The 14902-nt window shown below is 33.6% G+C and overlaps 1 protein-coding gene across 3 annotated transcripts in view; it reads left to right on the forward strand.

Annotated features, from left to right (window-relative positions):
* Positions 1-14902, forward strand: part of COPS4 (COP9 signalosome subunit 4) — a 33936-nt gene that overhangs the window by 16693 nt on the left and 2341 nt on the right. For 2 of the 3 annotated variants that reach the window (XM_074276112.1, XM_074276113.1), the window contains exons 3-8: positions 748-899; positions 1840-1943; positions 4475-4628; positions 6050-6200; positions 6592-6762; positions 8755-8870. In XM_074276112.1, coding sequence (XP_074132213.1) covers positions 748-899; positions 1840-1943; positions 4475-4628; positions 6050-6200; positions 6592-6762; positions 8755-8870 — 848 coding nt within the window. Of the gene's footprint in view, positions 1-747; positions 900-1839; positions 1944-4474; positions 4629-6049; positions 6201-6591; positions 6763-8754; positions 8901-14902 lie in introns of all 3 variants that reach the window. The other variant, XR_012483580.1, reaches the window with a different exon arrangement.

Here is a 14902-nt window from a genome sequence, read left to right on the forward strand (position 1 = left end):
TCAGTTTGAGGCTTCCTCATGATTCTTTCACTGGGATGGGAGACTGGATAGTCCTTCTTGCCCTGGCCTTGTAGAGTCTGGAGGCTCTAAAGAAGAGTGTCTGCTCTCCCCATCCCTTCCCAAAGTAAGCGAACTTGGCATACCGTTTGCTCCTCTCTGCAGGTCTGGTACTGACATCAAGGTCAATAATCTCCCAGCTAAGTGTTTCTGATCATAATCTATTCCATTTAATGTTATCAATTAATGAACAAAAAAAAATACATTATCAGCTTTGTGTTTTAAAAATAGGATCTTCACTTAGTTCTTAAAAGCAGCTTGTTTATAGCATAGATATTAATTGGCTTTAATAGTGCTTGATTAATTTCATTGTCGAAAGCTGTGTAACCTTTTCTGTTAAATTTTGCTTTTTTATATTGGATTCATAGCTATTATGTTTAGAAATATTAAACAAATAAGTGTAAGTAGGGAAAAGAATGCTTTCTCAGTTCTTTGCTATTTATGAAAATTATTTTTGAATACTATTTTTTAAAAATCAAATGTTTATTTCTGTTGCTGCAGATAATGTTTTTTTCATATTTTTGCCATCAAGATTAAAAATCTTAATGTTTTGCCAGATGAGTAAATTCATTTCAGCAAATATAAAGTGTCTCCTGTGTAAGAATTAAGCAAATGAAAATTTTGTCTTGTAAAATATTTGCAAAATATATAAGTTACTCATATTTCTTTGTCTCATGTTTTCAAACCAAGTGGTAAATGAGAATGTCAGTCTAGTGATCTCTCGGCAGTTGCTGACTGATTTCTGCACACACCTACCTAATCTGCCTGACAGCACGGCCAAAGAAATCTATCATTTCACCTTGGAAAAGATCCAGCCCAGAGTCATTTCATTTGAGGAGCAGGTAAAAGCAAGGAACCAGATCCTATTTATAAAGTTGAAAGCAATGATCCCAAACCTTGATTATCTGTCAGTTTTCAAAATTGCTGAGGCAATTGGGGTTAAGTGACTTGCCCAGGGTCACACAGCTAGGAAGTGTCTGAGACCAGATTTGAACTCAGGTCCTCCTGACTTCAAGGCTGGTGCTCTATCCACTGCACCTCCAAAGAGTTTTTTAAGGGATGTCATGAAATTCTGAAAAATAAAGTGCATATTAAAGAGATGTAAGACTATCAAATGATAGGATTATACACTCCAGAAAGTTTGGGAATTACTTGTGAATTTCCAAGTACTTCACAGTATTTTTGAAATGCTACTAACAATAATCAGTAATAGCAAGCTTGTGCCTAGAGTTAGGAACTAAGAAAATATACCTTCTTCTCATTGAAGAAGTTGGCATCTGTGGCTAGGAAATGTTGCACAGATTCTCAGATTTAGGGAGGCATTTACTGCTCTTATCCAGGTTTTTTTATCTTTTAATCTTTCTTACAAAGGAATACTAAGGAGGAAGAAATATATTTGGAATAAATGTTTTTAAAAATGTTTCAATAAGAATTAGTAACAGTGCTAATCAACTATACAATGTAAATAATGTTGATCAGATGTTTTTATAGTAATAATTTACAGGGGAATTTTTAATGAACTGTCATTTCTCTTTAACAAATATTACTATAAATATTACACATCACCTAGTTCTATATATTAGATTAGTTTGAAGTTTTAACTTTTTAAAAATAAGTTGAAAAAATAATGTTTTTTTGATAATTTTTATTATTTGAGAACTTCAGGTCACTAATATTTGGAGCTTGTTTACTCTGGACAATTAAAAATAACTTGATTAATCATTTGAAATTGGATCAAATTAACAGTTGGATTTTTTTTTTTTTTTTTTTTTTTAAATTAAGGTTGCTTCAATAAGGCAGCATCTTGCATCAATATATGAGAAGGAAGAAGACTGGAGAAATGCAGCACAAGTGTTGGTGGGAATTCCCTTGGAAACAGGACAAAAGTATAGTAAATAGTGAAAGAGAGATTATATTTTTCAGAGCTGTCCCTGCTTGTCTGTATTTACTGTTGACCTTCCTTCTGTGCATTTAAAAACTTCAAAGACACTTTCATTTATTTATTTATTTCATTATTTACATTTTGGTGACCCTGCTGTTATCCTCAGTTTTCCCCAACAACAACAAAAAAAAAAAAGAATGAAAGAAAAACAAAAATCCTTGTAAAAGAAAACCTAACATTGACTGTGTCTGAAGAACTCTAGATATTTTACACTTTGACTTCACCTGTCTCTCTGAAAGATTGCATGTATAAGTACCAGTTTTCTGAAATTGTGATTGGTTACTGCATTAATTAGATTTCTTCTTAATTCTTTGTTAATTGTTTTTCCTTACGATGTTTTTGAACAACTCACTTTAGATCTATTATTTCCTTTTGCTAAGTCATTTGAAAAATTTAGTCTTGCTTATTGCTTGATTGGTAATTTATTGATTTATTTATTTGCTAGTAAGAAAACTCCCTCAATAAGTGTAAGTCAACATCTTCTCTGCAATTTATAGTCTTAGACTGTTGTCACCGGGGCAGTGAGAACTTAATTGATTTGCCTATAGTCTCACACACCCGTATATGTCACATAGATTAATATGTATTAAATCATATTCATGGATTTTTCTTTGAATATTGAAAAGACAAAGGCCATATTTCTGTTCATTCATAAGGCCAGGCTAGCTAGTCTTTTCTTCACAAAGGATGTGGATTATTACATGACTCAATCAAATAATCACTCAGCCCAAAATCCACTTTCTCTAATTCACTGAATAGGCCTTCTGGATAGGATGGCTGGGTACTTGAGAGTTCACTTTGATTTTCTCATGGTAAAAGATTGTCAGACAAAACCATTATGTTCCACCAGATTTTATCACTTCCAGTTTTAATTTTTTACCTTATTTGTAAGTTTTAAACAGTGTGTGTGTGTGTGTGTATGTGTGTGTGTATTTTTAAATTTATTTATTTATTTTTGCTGAGGTAATTGGGGTTAAGTGACTTGTCCAGGGTCACACAGAGCTAGGAAGTGTTAAGTGTCTGAGGTTATGTTTGAACTCAGGTTCTCCTGACTTCAGGCTGGTGCTCTATTTACTATGCTACCTAGCTCCTCTGAAAGTATATTTTTAAAAAAAAATATTGATTTAAAAAATAAGTTTTAATTTTCCAGTACCTCCTCCCCCCAAAGAGACCTCTAATATGAAAGAGAAGGATCATTAAGCAAAATAGATATAGTGATGGTATCTGAAAGCCTTACAGTAGGGCAGGGTCTCTTCATGAATCCCAATTAATCAGTGCATTGATCTGAATTGTGTTGGATTTTTTGGATTTTTTAATATTCTTTCCCTTTGCATTATTGTAGTTATTTTGTAGATTGTTCTCTTAGTTATGCTTATCTTACTCTGCATCCAGTTCATACAGATCTTTTCAAATTTCTCCAAATCTTGTGAAGGAATTTTTATAATACAATCACTATTTGTGATTCATTACATTAATTTGTGATAATAATGTGTGTCATTTAATTATTCTCCAGTCAAAAGGCATTCACTTTGTTTCCATTTACTTCCACAGAAAGTGCTCCTAGAAATATTTTGGCATATATAGCCATACCAAATTTCTATAGGGAGAAAGGTGTTAAATATTCTAGTACAATTTCAAATTCACTTTGTTTCATCTGGCAGATTTAATAGTTCATTTGTGTCAGATTTCCAAGTATTTCTCATCTTTTCCATTTGATGGGAGGTTCTGTCTACATAAATTTTGTGATGGTGAGAAAAATACCAGTATAGACGTTTGTTCCATTAACATTTAGGTTATGAAACAGCTCGGTGGCTTCACTATTGAAAAGTAGCTAATTGAAAGAGATCTTTTTAATATATAATAAACCATTCTTGTCCTTAAAAGCATATTTAGTGACTCACATTTATTCCTTCAGTAGTTGTGAAATGCAAGGCTTCTGACAATATCTCTTAATAGATTTTTGTTATTTATTTTTTAATTTAAAATAATTTCTCTTGTTTTTTCTTACAGCATAAATTGATTAGGGAATTGCATATTGGTCATTTGGTTTAATTGATTTTTTTTTTAATTAATAGTAATGGAATTACTGTCTTCCTTGTTTGGGAAAACAAATACTTGTTTTTGTTTTGTTTTTTAATACTAAATTAAAGTAGTAAGCATTAAAGCAAATATCTGCCATAGGCTGGCAACTTTTTGAGAATTTAGGTAAAGGAGCTAAGATATAGTGAAAATAAAGCAAAAAAGGAAGAACATTAAAATATAAGCAAGCCCTATGATGTATGATAGAGGTCCAAATGATATACATTTACTAAGCTCAGTAATATTTTATTTCTAATAATGTAAAAATATTGTATTGTGATACATCAGTTAACATTTAGGCTTGTTGGGCTTCTTTGAGAAGTTAGGATTCCACATAAGAGAATGGATATTATTTTTTAAAGTTGATATGCTGAGTTTTTCATTTCTTAATTGCAGACAGTATAATGTGGATTATAAATTGGAGACTTATCTGAAAATTGCCAGACTCTATCTGGAGGATGATGATCCTGTTCAGGCAGAGGCTTACATCAACCGAGCTTCCCTGCTCCAGAATGAATCAACCAATGAACAGTTACAGATCCATTACAAGGTGATCCTACTTTGGCACTTACTGTTTTTCTTTTTTTCTCCTTAAACAGCTCATAATATAAACATGAATAATTATTTAATGGAATCAAGTTCCAGAGTAGAAGGAAAGATTCCATGAAAGTACAGTGGAACATTTACAAGTTAGAGGATCTCGAAGAAAAGAGCAGTAATATTAAAGATCTAACAGTTTGTTTTAGTTAAGTTTATCCCATTATTTTGTTGGACTTGCTTTTTAAATTTTATTTTTGGAATTTTTGCATTAATAGTGGTGATAGAGGGTAGAGAAAATTTCCCAAACAGAAAAATCCCATTTAATTTTTTTTTTTTAATTCAGAGTCTTTTGTTGTATGGATATGTTTTTGGAAAAGTTAGCTAGAAATCAGCCAGGCTCATATTGCAATAAAAATGTTAAAGACTGATGTTGGGGTTTTTTTTTTGGTTGTTATTAATGTATAAATTGTAATTGTTAATATCTTTTTCAGTCTTGTAAGAGCTCCAGCTAAAAATTGAAAGGGTGAGGAGATGTGTAAAGTATGATTATAAGTATATGAGTACAACATGCAGAAATCAAAAAAAATGTAGCTAAAGAAGTTCTTAGTAGAAAAGGGTTTACAAATGACTTCTACCACAGAACCTTAAGAGCAGGCTGATCTCCCAAGCACCTTGGGGAATTCTTAAATTTTGGAGGTGAGAAGGGAAGCCTGCAGAAGAAAACCCAGTTAATGTATAAACATGTATACATATGTTGTATTTAACATACACTTTAACATATTTAACATGTATTGGATTACCTGCCATCTAGAGGAGGGGGTGGGGCGGAAAGAGGGGAAAAGTTGGAACAGAAAGTTTTGCAAGGGTCAATGTTGAAAAATTACCTATGCATATGTTTTGTAATTAAAAAGCTATAATAATAATAATAATAATAAAAGAAAATCCAGTTACCTGTCTCAGAAGCTCAAGAGGAAGTAATGTGGAGGTTTTTCCTCTCCTTTTTCTTCTTTCCTTTCTCTATCCCTTCTTTTCTTCCTTTTTCTCTGCTTCCTCCATTCCTTCCTTCTATAGCATTATGTGCACAGTGTGGTTTCAGGAAAATACATGATAGAATGATTGTGAAACGTGTTTTAGAGAGAATTCCTGTTTAATTATTGTTTGGATTAGAGTAGGGATTCTTAATCTGGCAGGAGCTTGGCTTTTGTTATATTTTGATAAATGGATTTCAGTATAGTTGGTTATTGGAGTCCTTTGTATTTCATCTTATACATATAAAACTTTATTCTAAGAAGGAGATAATTAGCTTTCCCAGGTTCCATAACACACAAAAGTCATGAACCCTTTGACTGGATGGATATTAAGGGAGACCCATTGATCCTTCCATTTTTAATTTAAATTTTTGCTAATTTAGACATACTCTTGCTGTTGCAGGTGTGCTATGCTCGTGTTCTTGATTATAGAAGAAAATTCATTGAAGCTGCCCAAAGATACAATGAGCTCTCATATAAGACAATAGTCCATGAAAGTGAGAGACTAGAGGCCTTAAAACATGCTTTGCATTGTACTATCTTAGCATCAGCAGGTAAGTACATTCATTATTCAGTATCTGAATCTCCTGTATCAAATGATGACTTTTTAATAACTATCAGCTAGTTGTTATTAACAGATTTTATAGAGAGAATCATCTACATCTCAATTTGGTGGTGAGTTGTTAACATTTTTAGAAAGCTATTTATACCAATTTACATAATATAGCCACTCCAGTTCAAAAAAATAAGAAAGGAATTGATAAGCACTAAAGTTTTAATCGCACTAAACATGCCTTTTTGAAATATGAAATCTTTTAATCTTGATCTCTATTTGCAAGAAACATTTTAACAAATTCCCTATAGTTTATTAATGCTTAAAGGCATAAATAATAAGTTTTCTACTAGAGAAATGTATTGATGATGCTTTTGTTTGTGTTTCTCCAGGACAACAGCGCTCTCGAATGCTAGCTACTCTTTTTAAGGATGAAAGGTGTCAGCAGCTTGCAGCCTATGGAATCCTAGAGAAAATGTATCTAGATAGGATTATCAGAGGAAATCAGCTTCAAGAATTTGCTGCTATGTTGATGCCTCACCAAAAAGCAACTACAGCTGATGGTATAGATTTTATAAATAGCAGTAATATTGATAATCTGATTTATAAATGTCATGGTCCTGTGAGCTTTTTAATATTTTTAGGCTGGTAGATATTAGGCAGTATTAATTATAAACTAGCTTTAATTGTTATTTTAATTTATATGTCATACAGCTGAACTGTTAAAAATGTTATATGTCTTATATACAAACTTAATTCTATTAGGGAATACTGCAAGCTAGTAGATTTTTTTTTTTTTAATGTCAGATAAGTGTCTACTTTTTCATATCTCAAGGAACTTAATAAACATCATAATTATCCTTAAATGTCATGAATGAGTAACATATATTGTTAATTTTGTTTTATATGGAGAAAAATTAATCATATTATCATTTGAGCATCTCCATATAGTGAAGTACAGGCAAAGGCCAGTTATTTTAGCCTTTATTATCTTCATTATCCTCTTATTTCTTGGCCTTTAAAGTGCTTTTAAGGTATGATCTAGAGAAAAGAACAAATGATCTAGATTTAGCTCTGAAAGTGATCAGCCATATGACTTTGGATGAGTCACCACTACAAATCTTTTATCTAGGTTTTATCAGCTTTATAGTCGAGACAATAATCCATACTCTGACTTAGAATTTTTTGTGAGAGTTAAATAAGATCTTTCTTTTTGTAAATACAAATCAGTATTTTTTAATTGACCTCACACAACAGTGAGCTACTTTTTGTTACTCCCTATCATGTCATCTAATCTAGAAAGCCTTTTCTTAGAGCATCTAAAATCCAGGAGAAAGAGAGTCATCTTTCCTAGGTTCTTTGTTATCTTATAGTGACTTTGGTACTGTGGATACTTAGTAAAGCACTTGTGGTTGGCTTCTGAATGGATTTTTTCCTACTTTTTGATATTCATAGACTCTATTTGATTTTTGCTGAAATCTTTTTCAATTCAGGAAAACAAGGACCAGAGATAGTAGTTATTACCTTTAAAAATGAAACCTTCATTTTAAGTGTATATTTTTATTTATCTTTTATGGATTATTGATTGAATAGTCTTATATTTTACTCCCTTAGAAGCTAGAGAAGCATTTTGAAAAGTTTTCTTTACTCAGTAATTCCCTATGTAAGGGAAGTGAGTTTTCTTGCTTTGATAGAAATCTCTAAGCCAAAGCCTGATGACTGCTTGTCAGAGATAGTGTGAGAGTATTTCCTAGTCAGTTATGAGCTAAACCTTCTGGCCTTTAATCTCCTGCCAAGCTCTGAGATTCTGATTAGACTGTGATTAGTCATGACTAAAATAACTGAATACCTGGAAAAATAATGCAGTAAGTTTGACCAAGGATTGCTTAGGTTCTGTATACCCTTTAACCAAATTTGTTTGCATTTTTCTAATATTTTATTTATTAGAAATATGCTGTGTGGTTAAAATCTTATTAATCTGTAAATGCCTACATTAATCTTTCTGACTCAAATTATATGTATTTTTTCATTACTGGTTTTAAAGGTAAAAAGTCAATTTTTTAAAAAAAAGTCACCATTTATTCTTGGAAAATATTCAGTAAATTTTTTTTTTCTCTTTAAAAGATAACAAGGTCTTGGTGTTTTTGTTTGTTTTGTACAAGGTACTATGGGTTAAGTGACTTCCCCATTGTCACACATCTAGTAATGATCAAGTTTCTGAGGCCGAATGAGATCTTGGGGCCTGTCTTTTGATTATGGGGCTAGTTCTCTATTCACTGTGCCATCTTACTATGCCTTATCTTGGTTTTAAGAAAAGCCTAGAAGTTGAATTCATCCAGCCAATTAGCATTTTTCAAAACTAGTTTCATGATTGAATTTAGAACTGATATTTTGTTAAAGCCAGTGTGTGGTGACAACCTAAACTGACGTTTTGTGTGTATGGCTGAAAGCATCATACAGTTAATGGTATAAGTATTACATGCAAAGAAATGTAATTTTGGGATGCAGAACAAAATTAGTTGAGAGCTTATCTTTGTCTATTTAAATTTATAAAGGTTCCAGTATCTTGGACAGAGCTGTCATTGAGCACAATTTGTTGTCTGCAAGCAAGTTATATAATAATATCACATTTGAAGAACTTGGAGCTCTATTAGAGATCCCTGCAGCTAAGGTATTTTTTTATGTTGTATATCAAATAATAGTAATAAAATTTCAGGGGGGTAGAATGTTAGAATTAATTTCTTTGTAATTGAGCATCTGCCAAGTGTAAGACATTGGGAAATTTACAAAGCTGAATAGAAGAATCTGTGTCCTTAAGAAGCTCAGCATCTGGGTTATTGATATAGGCCCAGATGAAAAACTGTGGTAAATGGCAGAATATATTTGATATCTTAAGATATATAAAGGGCTGTGGAAGTTCAAAGAAAGGAAAAATCAGGGGATCCTTCATAGAAGAAAAGAGGTTTGATTTGGACTTGAAGGATCGGCAACTATTACAGATACATATGGGTAATATGGAGAAGGACATTCATTGTAAGTATAGGGAACTGCATGAACAAAGGCAGAAAGCAAAGAACCTAGCCACAAAAAAGGGAGTTTGGGTTAGCTAGAGCCTGGCGCTTACATGGAGTAAAAGAGAATGAAACTGGAATGATTAGATCTTCCTCTCCCTCAATATCTCATGGTCTTCTAACATTCACAGAAATCTGGCCAGAAGCATCCCAGGACACAATACAGAGTTGAGAAACTTTTCTGTACATGATTGTCCCCTTCCATCCTCCAGGCCTCATTCCTCTTAAATATGGCCTTGTACTTCCTGTGATATCTTCATTCTACTCCTTAGTGCTCCCCCAGGACGTTTTCTTTATTGAGTCTCACTTTACTCACATATCACTTTGGGGCCTGTAGTGAACCAGTTCAACTGTACATAGTCTTACACTCTCCCATTTCCTCCCCTTTGCCTTATGTCTCCTAATGTCTTGCAGGCTTTGAATCCTCTTGTGCTACTGATGGTAATGGAGGAAGATGTCTGATGGCCACATCTGTGTAATCTCACATCAGCTAGGCTCTGGCTGCTCCATAGCAGTGCTTTACTTATTTCCTTATTGATTCATCACACTCTGCAAAGTAGTTCTTTCAGATATTCTCTTCTTCCTTGTGAATTTCCTCTTCTGTACCTCACAATCCCTTATGTCATTTCCCTTTTTTTTCTCTTTTGATATAATCTCTGATAAAGAGGTAGCCCTTCTCACCAAGACCAGCCCCGTTACTTGTGCCTTTGATTCCATCCTGCTCTGTCTCCTCCAGCAGATTGCCTTTTCGTTTGTATTGTCTGTCTCTAATTGTCAGTTTCCCTATCTACTGGTTCCTCTGCTACCTCCAAACATATTTAGGCCTCCCTCCATCTTTGAATAATCTTTACCTAACTGTACCATTTCTTCATGCTTTTATTCATTCTTTCAACAGTCTGAGTTTCAGAAAAAGCCTCTCATTTTTTCTGCTTTTCTTTAACCTACTTGACTTTGACTTTAGACCTCAAGGTCTAGATGAAACTCCCTTTACAGTGGTTACTAGCAGTTCATTAAGCGCTAAATCCAGTGACCTTTCTCATTCTTTTTTGCCCCTTTGCAAGCATATTATCTCCTTCCTGAGTTTTCATATTGTTCTTACCTACCTTCTTCCTGTTTGTTTCTTTTTTAGTTCCCTTTGCCTGAATTATGATTTGTATCCAATTTCTAATCATGAACATTCCACAAAGCTCTCTTCCTTTTTCTCTCTTTCTAACCATTCTTTTGGTGATCTCATCATTTCCTCATTTCTACACAAGTGATTTGCACATCTAGCACATCTAATTTTTCTTAGTTTTGTTCATGTGTCACCAGCTGTCTCTTGGACATTTCCAACAAGATGTTTGGACTTAACATGTCTAAAATAAAACTCCTCTTTCAGTCCTTCCACCTATCCCTGTTTCTCCTGAAGGCATCGCTCACCTAGAGGTCCTTGGATTCTTGAACTCATGGTCAGATCATTCTTCTCCCCATCACCCATATTCTTCCTATTACCAAGACTTGTGAGTTATACTTCCATTGTGAGAAGCAGCAATCCCTTTCCACTTCCACAGACACCTTAATTCAGGCTCCCATAAACTCTCTCCTAAACTATGTTATTTTCTAACTGGATTCTCAGCTTCTGTTTCCAATACAGCCTCCAACCAAGCCAATGTAATGATTTCCCTATAACCTAAGTTTAACTGCGTTGTTCTCTCTTCAGGAGCCCTTAGTGGTTTTATGTTGCAGACTTCTCTGTTGGTCATTTCAAGTCTTTCTGGTTATATCAGCATACCAGCCTGCCTACAGTAGTATTAACCCTTGTCACTACTGCACAAACTAACCTGCTCTCTGTTCTCTAGACTCCATATTCATTCCATGTCTTGTACAGACTTTGTACAGAATGTGCTTCCTGCCTGAAAGGTGCGTCTTCCTTGCATCCTCTGAGCTGCTTCTTCATCTTTTAAGTGCTCACCTCTTCCAGGAAGCATTTTTGGAGCTATCTGCTTCCTCACATTATCAAGTGTTGATCTGTTTGAATATTGTAGCCACACAGTTCTTCCCATCTGGTAGATATAATAAATTCATGTTGGACTGAACTAGTTTGCAATTTAATCTTGAAATCCCTTAAGATTTTTGAGCAAGGGAATGACTTGATTAGATCTGTTTTTTGAGAGTATGTATAATTTGGGTGGAGGAGAGAGAAGAATGGAGAAGTTAAAGATTCCTTAGAGCTTCACAGAATTGAGGGGGTATGGGGGAAGCCTAAAGAAGTGGAAAGTAATAAATATTGTAGCATAAAGGTGAAACTATTTTTGTTTTTAAAAAAATTATATTTTGTAGCAAGAGTAACATAAAATGGAAACACATACTTTAATGTTCTATAATTTGGCAAGCAAAAAGTAAAGTGATACTCTAGAACAAGGATTCCTAATTTTACTGTGTAATGGCATAGTATGGTTTAAAAAAAAAATAAAAACATTAATATGATACTTGAAAGTTTGCAAGAAAAGGACTTTAAAAATAGTATCTCATTGGCTCCTCACAACAGATAGATGGTATTATACCCATTTTGTGGCTGAGAAAACTTGAGGCAGACAAGGAGTAGATAACTTGCTCAGATTCACACAGCTAATAAATTTGAGACTATGTCCAGGCCCATCACTCTTTCCATTGTGCAATTATCTCCCTATAAAGACTTGAAGGAAACTTATGGACCCCTTTCAGAATAATGTTTGGTTTCCTACATATAATTGAAGGAAATTCTGAATTTCAGTTAGATAAGCACAAATAAAAATGTAAATTTTTTCCTATTCAAACCCAAGATAACTCTGGAATCCTAAGTTAAGAATCCCTGCTCTGAAGTTTCTTATTAAAACTTTTCCCCATGATTTAATTTATATCTCTACTTGTTAGATAATTTAATTTTGTCCTAAGAATGTCTTTAAAAAGTGAGGATCGGATCTCAAGAGTGCCAGTGTTTAATAGACAGTAAATTGGTAATAGCATGTAGAGAATCTTGAGATTGTCAAGGAAAAAAACCCATCTCCTGCAGTACATTAATTAACAGTTCATATCTTATGTTTACATTTCCTAAGCCATAGTCATGGAGAGAAAAGGAAATATATTAAGTGATTACTTGCCAAGTTGCTTACCAAACTTCATTCTTCCCTTACATGTATATGAATATATAGCCATAAACCCACATTGGTTTCTATTTATTTTTAATGTTGAAAAGTCAGCTAATAAACAAAAGTTGTGAACCCTATTCCAGTCCCTGTCTCCTTCCCCCCTCACTCTTTATTCCCCACTTTCTAATTGTAGCCTTCAAATAGCATAAAACTATTTATTTAGTTAGTTCCAGATATAAATAGAAAAAATCATAAGTGATTTTGATATTTCTTGTGTGATAATAAATAGTAGATGTGTGAAATACACACACACACACACATACTCATTTGTGTATATTTACACAAATGTGTGAATACACACTGAAAGACTAAAACAGTGAAAATAAAACATTGAACTTTTGGTTTTCTTTTATTCTATTTGAGCAATTTTCAAATATGATCAGAAAAAGTTAAACTTCTAAGGACCTGGTAAATAATCCATATCCTAACTATCTCACAGAATCTTTTATGAGAGTTGAATGACATCTTTATTTTTGTAAACAAAACAGTGTCTTTAACCTATCTCATAAGATGATGACCAAATATTTATTATTTTTGTTGTTCTTTAGTGTGTGTGTGTGTGTGTGTGTGGTTTTTTTTTTTTTCCCCCACCAGAAGGAAGCCTTTTCTTAGGAATATTCATGAAACTCCTAGGTAGCACAATGGTCAGAGAACTGGGTCTACAATTAGGAAGACCCAGTGGCCCTGGGCAAACTTCTGTTTGCTTGTTTTTCCTCAACTGTAAAATGGGCCTAACAGCACTTAGCTTGCAGGGTTGTTGTATGGATCAAAAGAGATAACATATGGCTAAAATGACAGGAAAAGATAATGACAAATGTTCCAGGGGATGTGGGAAAACTGAGACATTGATACATTTTTGTTGAAATTGTGAACGAATCCAAACATTCTGGAGAGCAATTTGGAACTATGCCCAAAGGGCTATCAAACTGCATACCTTTTGACCCAGCAGTGCTTCTATTGGGCTTATATCCCAAAGGGATATAAAAAATTGTATTATATATATATATATATATATATATATAAGGAAGGGAAAGGACCCACACATGCAAAAATGTTTGTGGCAGCCCTTTTTGTAGTGGCAAGAAGCTGGAAACAATGTATGCCCATCAGCTGGAAAATGGCTGAATAAGTTATGGTATATGAATGTTGTGGAATATTATTTTCTGTAAAAAGTGATCAGGAGGATGATTTCAGAAAGGCCTGGAGAGATTTATATGAACTGATGCTGAATGAAGTGAGTAGAAGCAGGAGATCATTGTACATGGCAATAACAAGACTACGATGATCAGTTCTGATGAATGTGACTCTCTTCAACAATGAGAGGATTCAGACCAGTTCTAATGATCTTGTGATAAAGAGAGCCATCTACACCCAGAGAGAGGACCGTGGGAACTAAGTGGGGAACACAATATAGCATTTTCACTCTTTGTTGTTGTTTGCTTGCATTTTTGTTTTCCTTCTTAGGTTGGTTTTTTTTTTTCCCCCAGATCTGATTTTTCTTGTGCAGCAAGATAACTATAAATATGTTTGCATATGTTAGATTTAACATACATTTTAACATATTTAGTATGTATTTGATTACCTGCCAGCTAGGAGAGGAGGTGGGGGAAAGAAGGGGAAAATTTGGAACAGAAAGTTTTGCAAGGGTCAGTGTTGAAAATTTACCCATGCATATGGTTTGTAAATAAAAAAAATAAAATTTTTAAAAAGATAATATAATAGTAGGTGCAATAGAAATGCTTATTTCTAAAAGAAGATTCTGGGCCAAAACACTCAAAATGAGGAGGCCTTCATAGCATGAGAGAGAAATCAAATCACCCTGAAGCTTTGGAAGCCACGAAAAAGACTGCCGTCCTTGTAGCTTGGCCCATTTTGATCACATCACCTATTTTTGATTCTGTACTTTTTGGCCACCAAGACAATCTGGCTCCTGCCCAATTTTCTTCTCTAGGAACTCTTATTTCTTGCAAAATTTCTTGCAGTTTCTTGATGAAACTAAGGATTCCAAAGGGTAGAGGGCCCTCTCTAAAAAATGCTAGAATAAAAATGCCTGCAAATTTCTGGGAAGACAGTAGAATGAGAAAGGTTGCAAAGAAGCCAGATTCCTAATGTTCTACCTCAAAAATCACAATAGAAGTGCTGAAAACAAAATTACCAGAAAATTTTACAAGAATATTAAAACTTACCAAAAGACAATGACCAAACTGAAGAAAAGCAGATACTTTCTTTTTCTTTTTCTTTTTCTTTTTTTTTTTAATTACAGAGAAAGAGAAATAAGGGAGGGAAATATTGGAAGTACAAAAACAATATGAAAAGTTGCATGAGGAACAAAGTAATAGAGATGCACTCAAGTGGGTAACAAAATAAAAGGAAAATTTTACATATTCCTTCCCCCATCACCAAAAATATAGCTTAATGCAGCAGAGAAACCTCAAGAGGAATTAAAGGAAGAATTAAAAGATCAT

This window comes from Sminthopsis crassicaudata, chromosome 6 (assembly GCF_048593235.1).
Source record: "Sminthopsis crassicaudata isolate SCR6 chromosome 6, ASM4859323v1, whole genome shotgun sequence".
In the NCBI taxonomy this organism is placed as follows: Eukaryota; Metazoa; Chordata; class Mammalia; order Dasyuromorphia; family Dasyuridae; genus Sminthopsis; species Sminthopsis crassicaudata.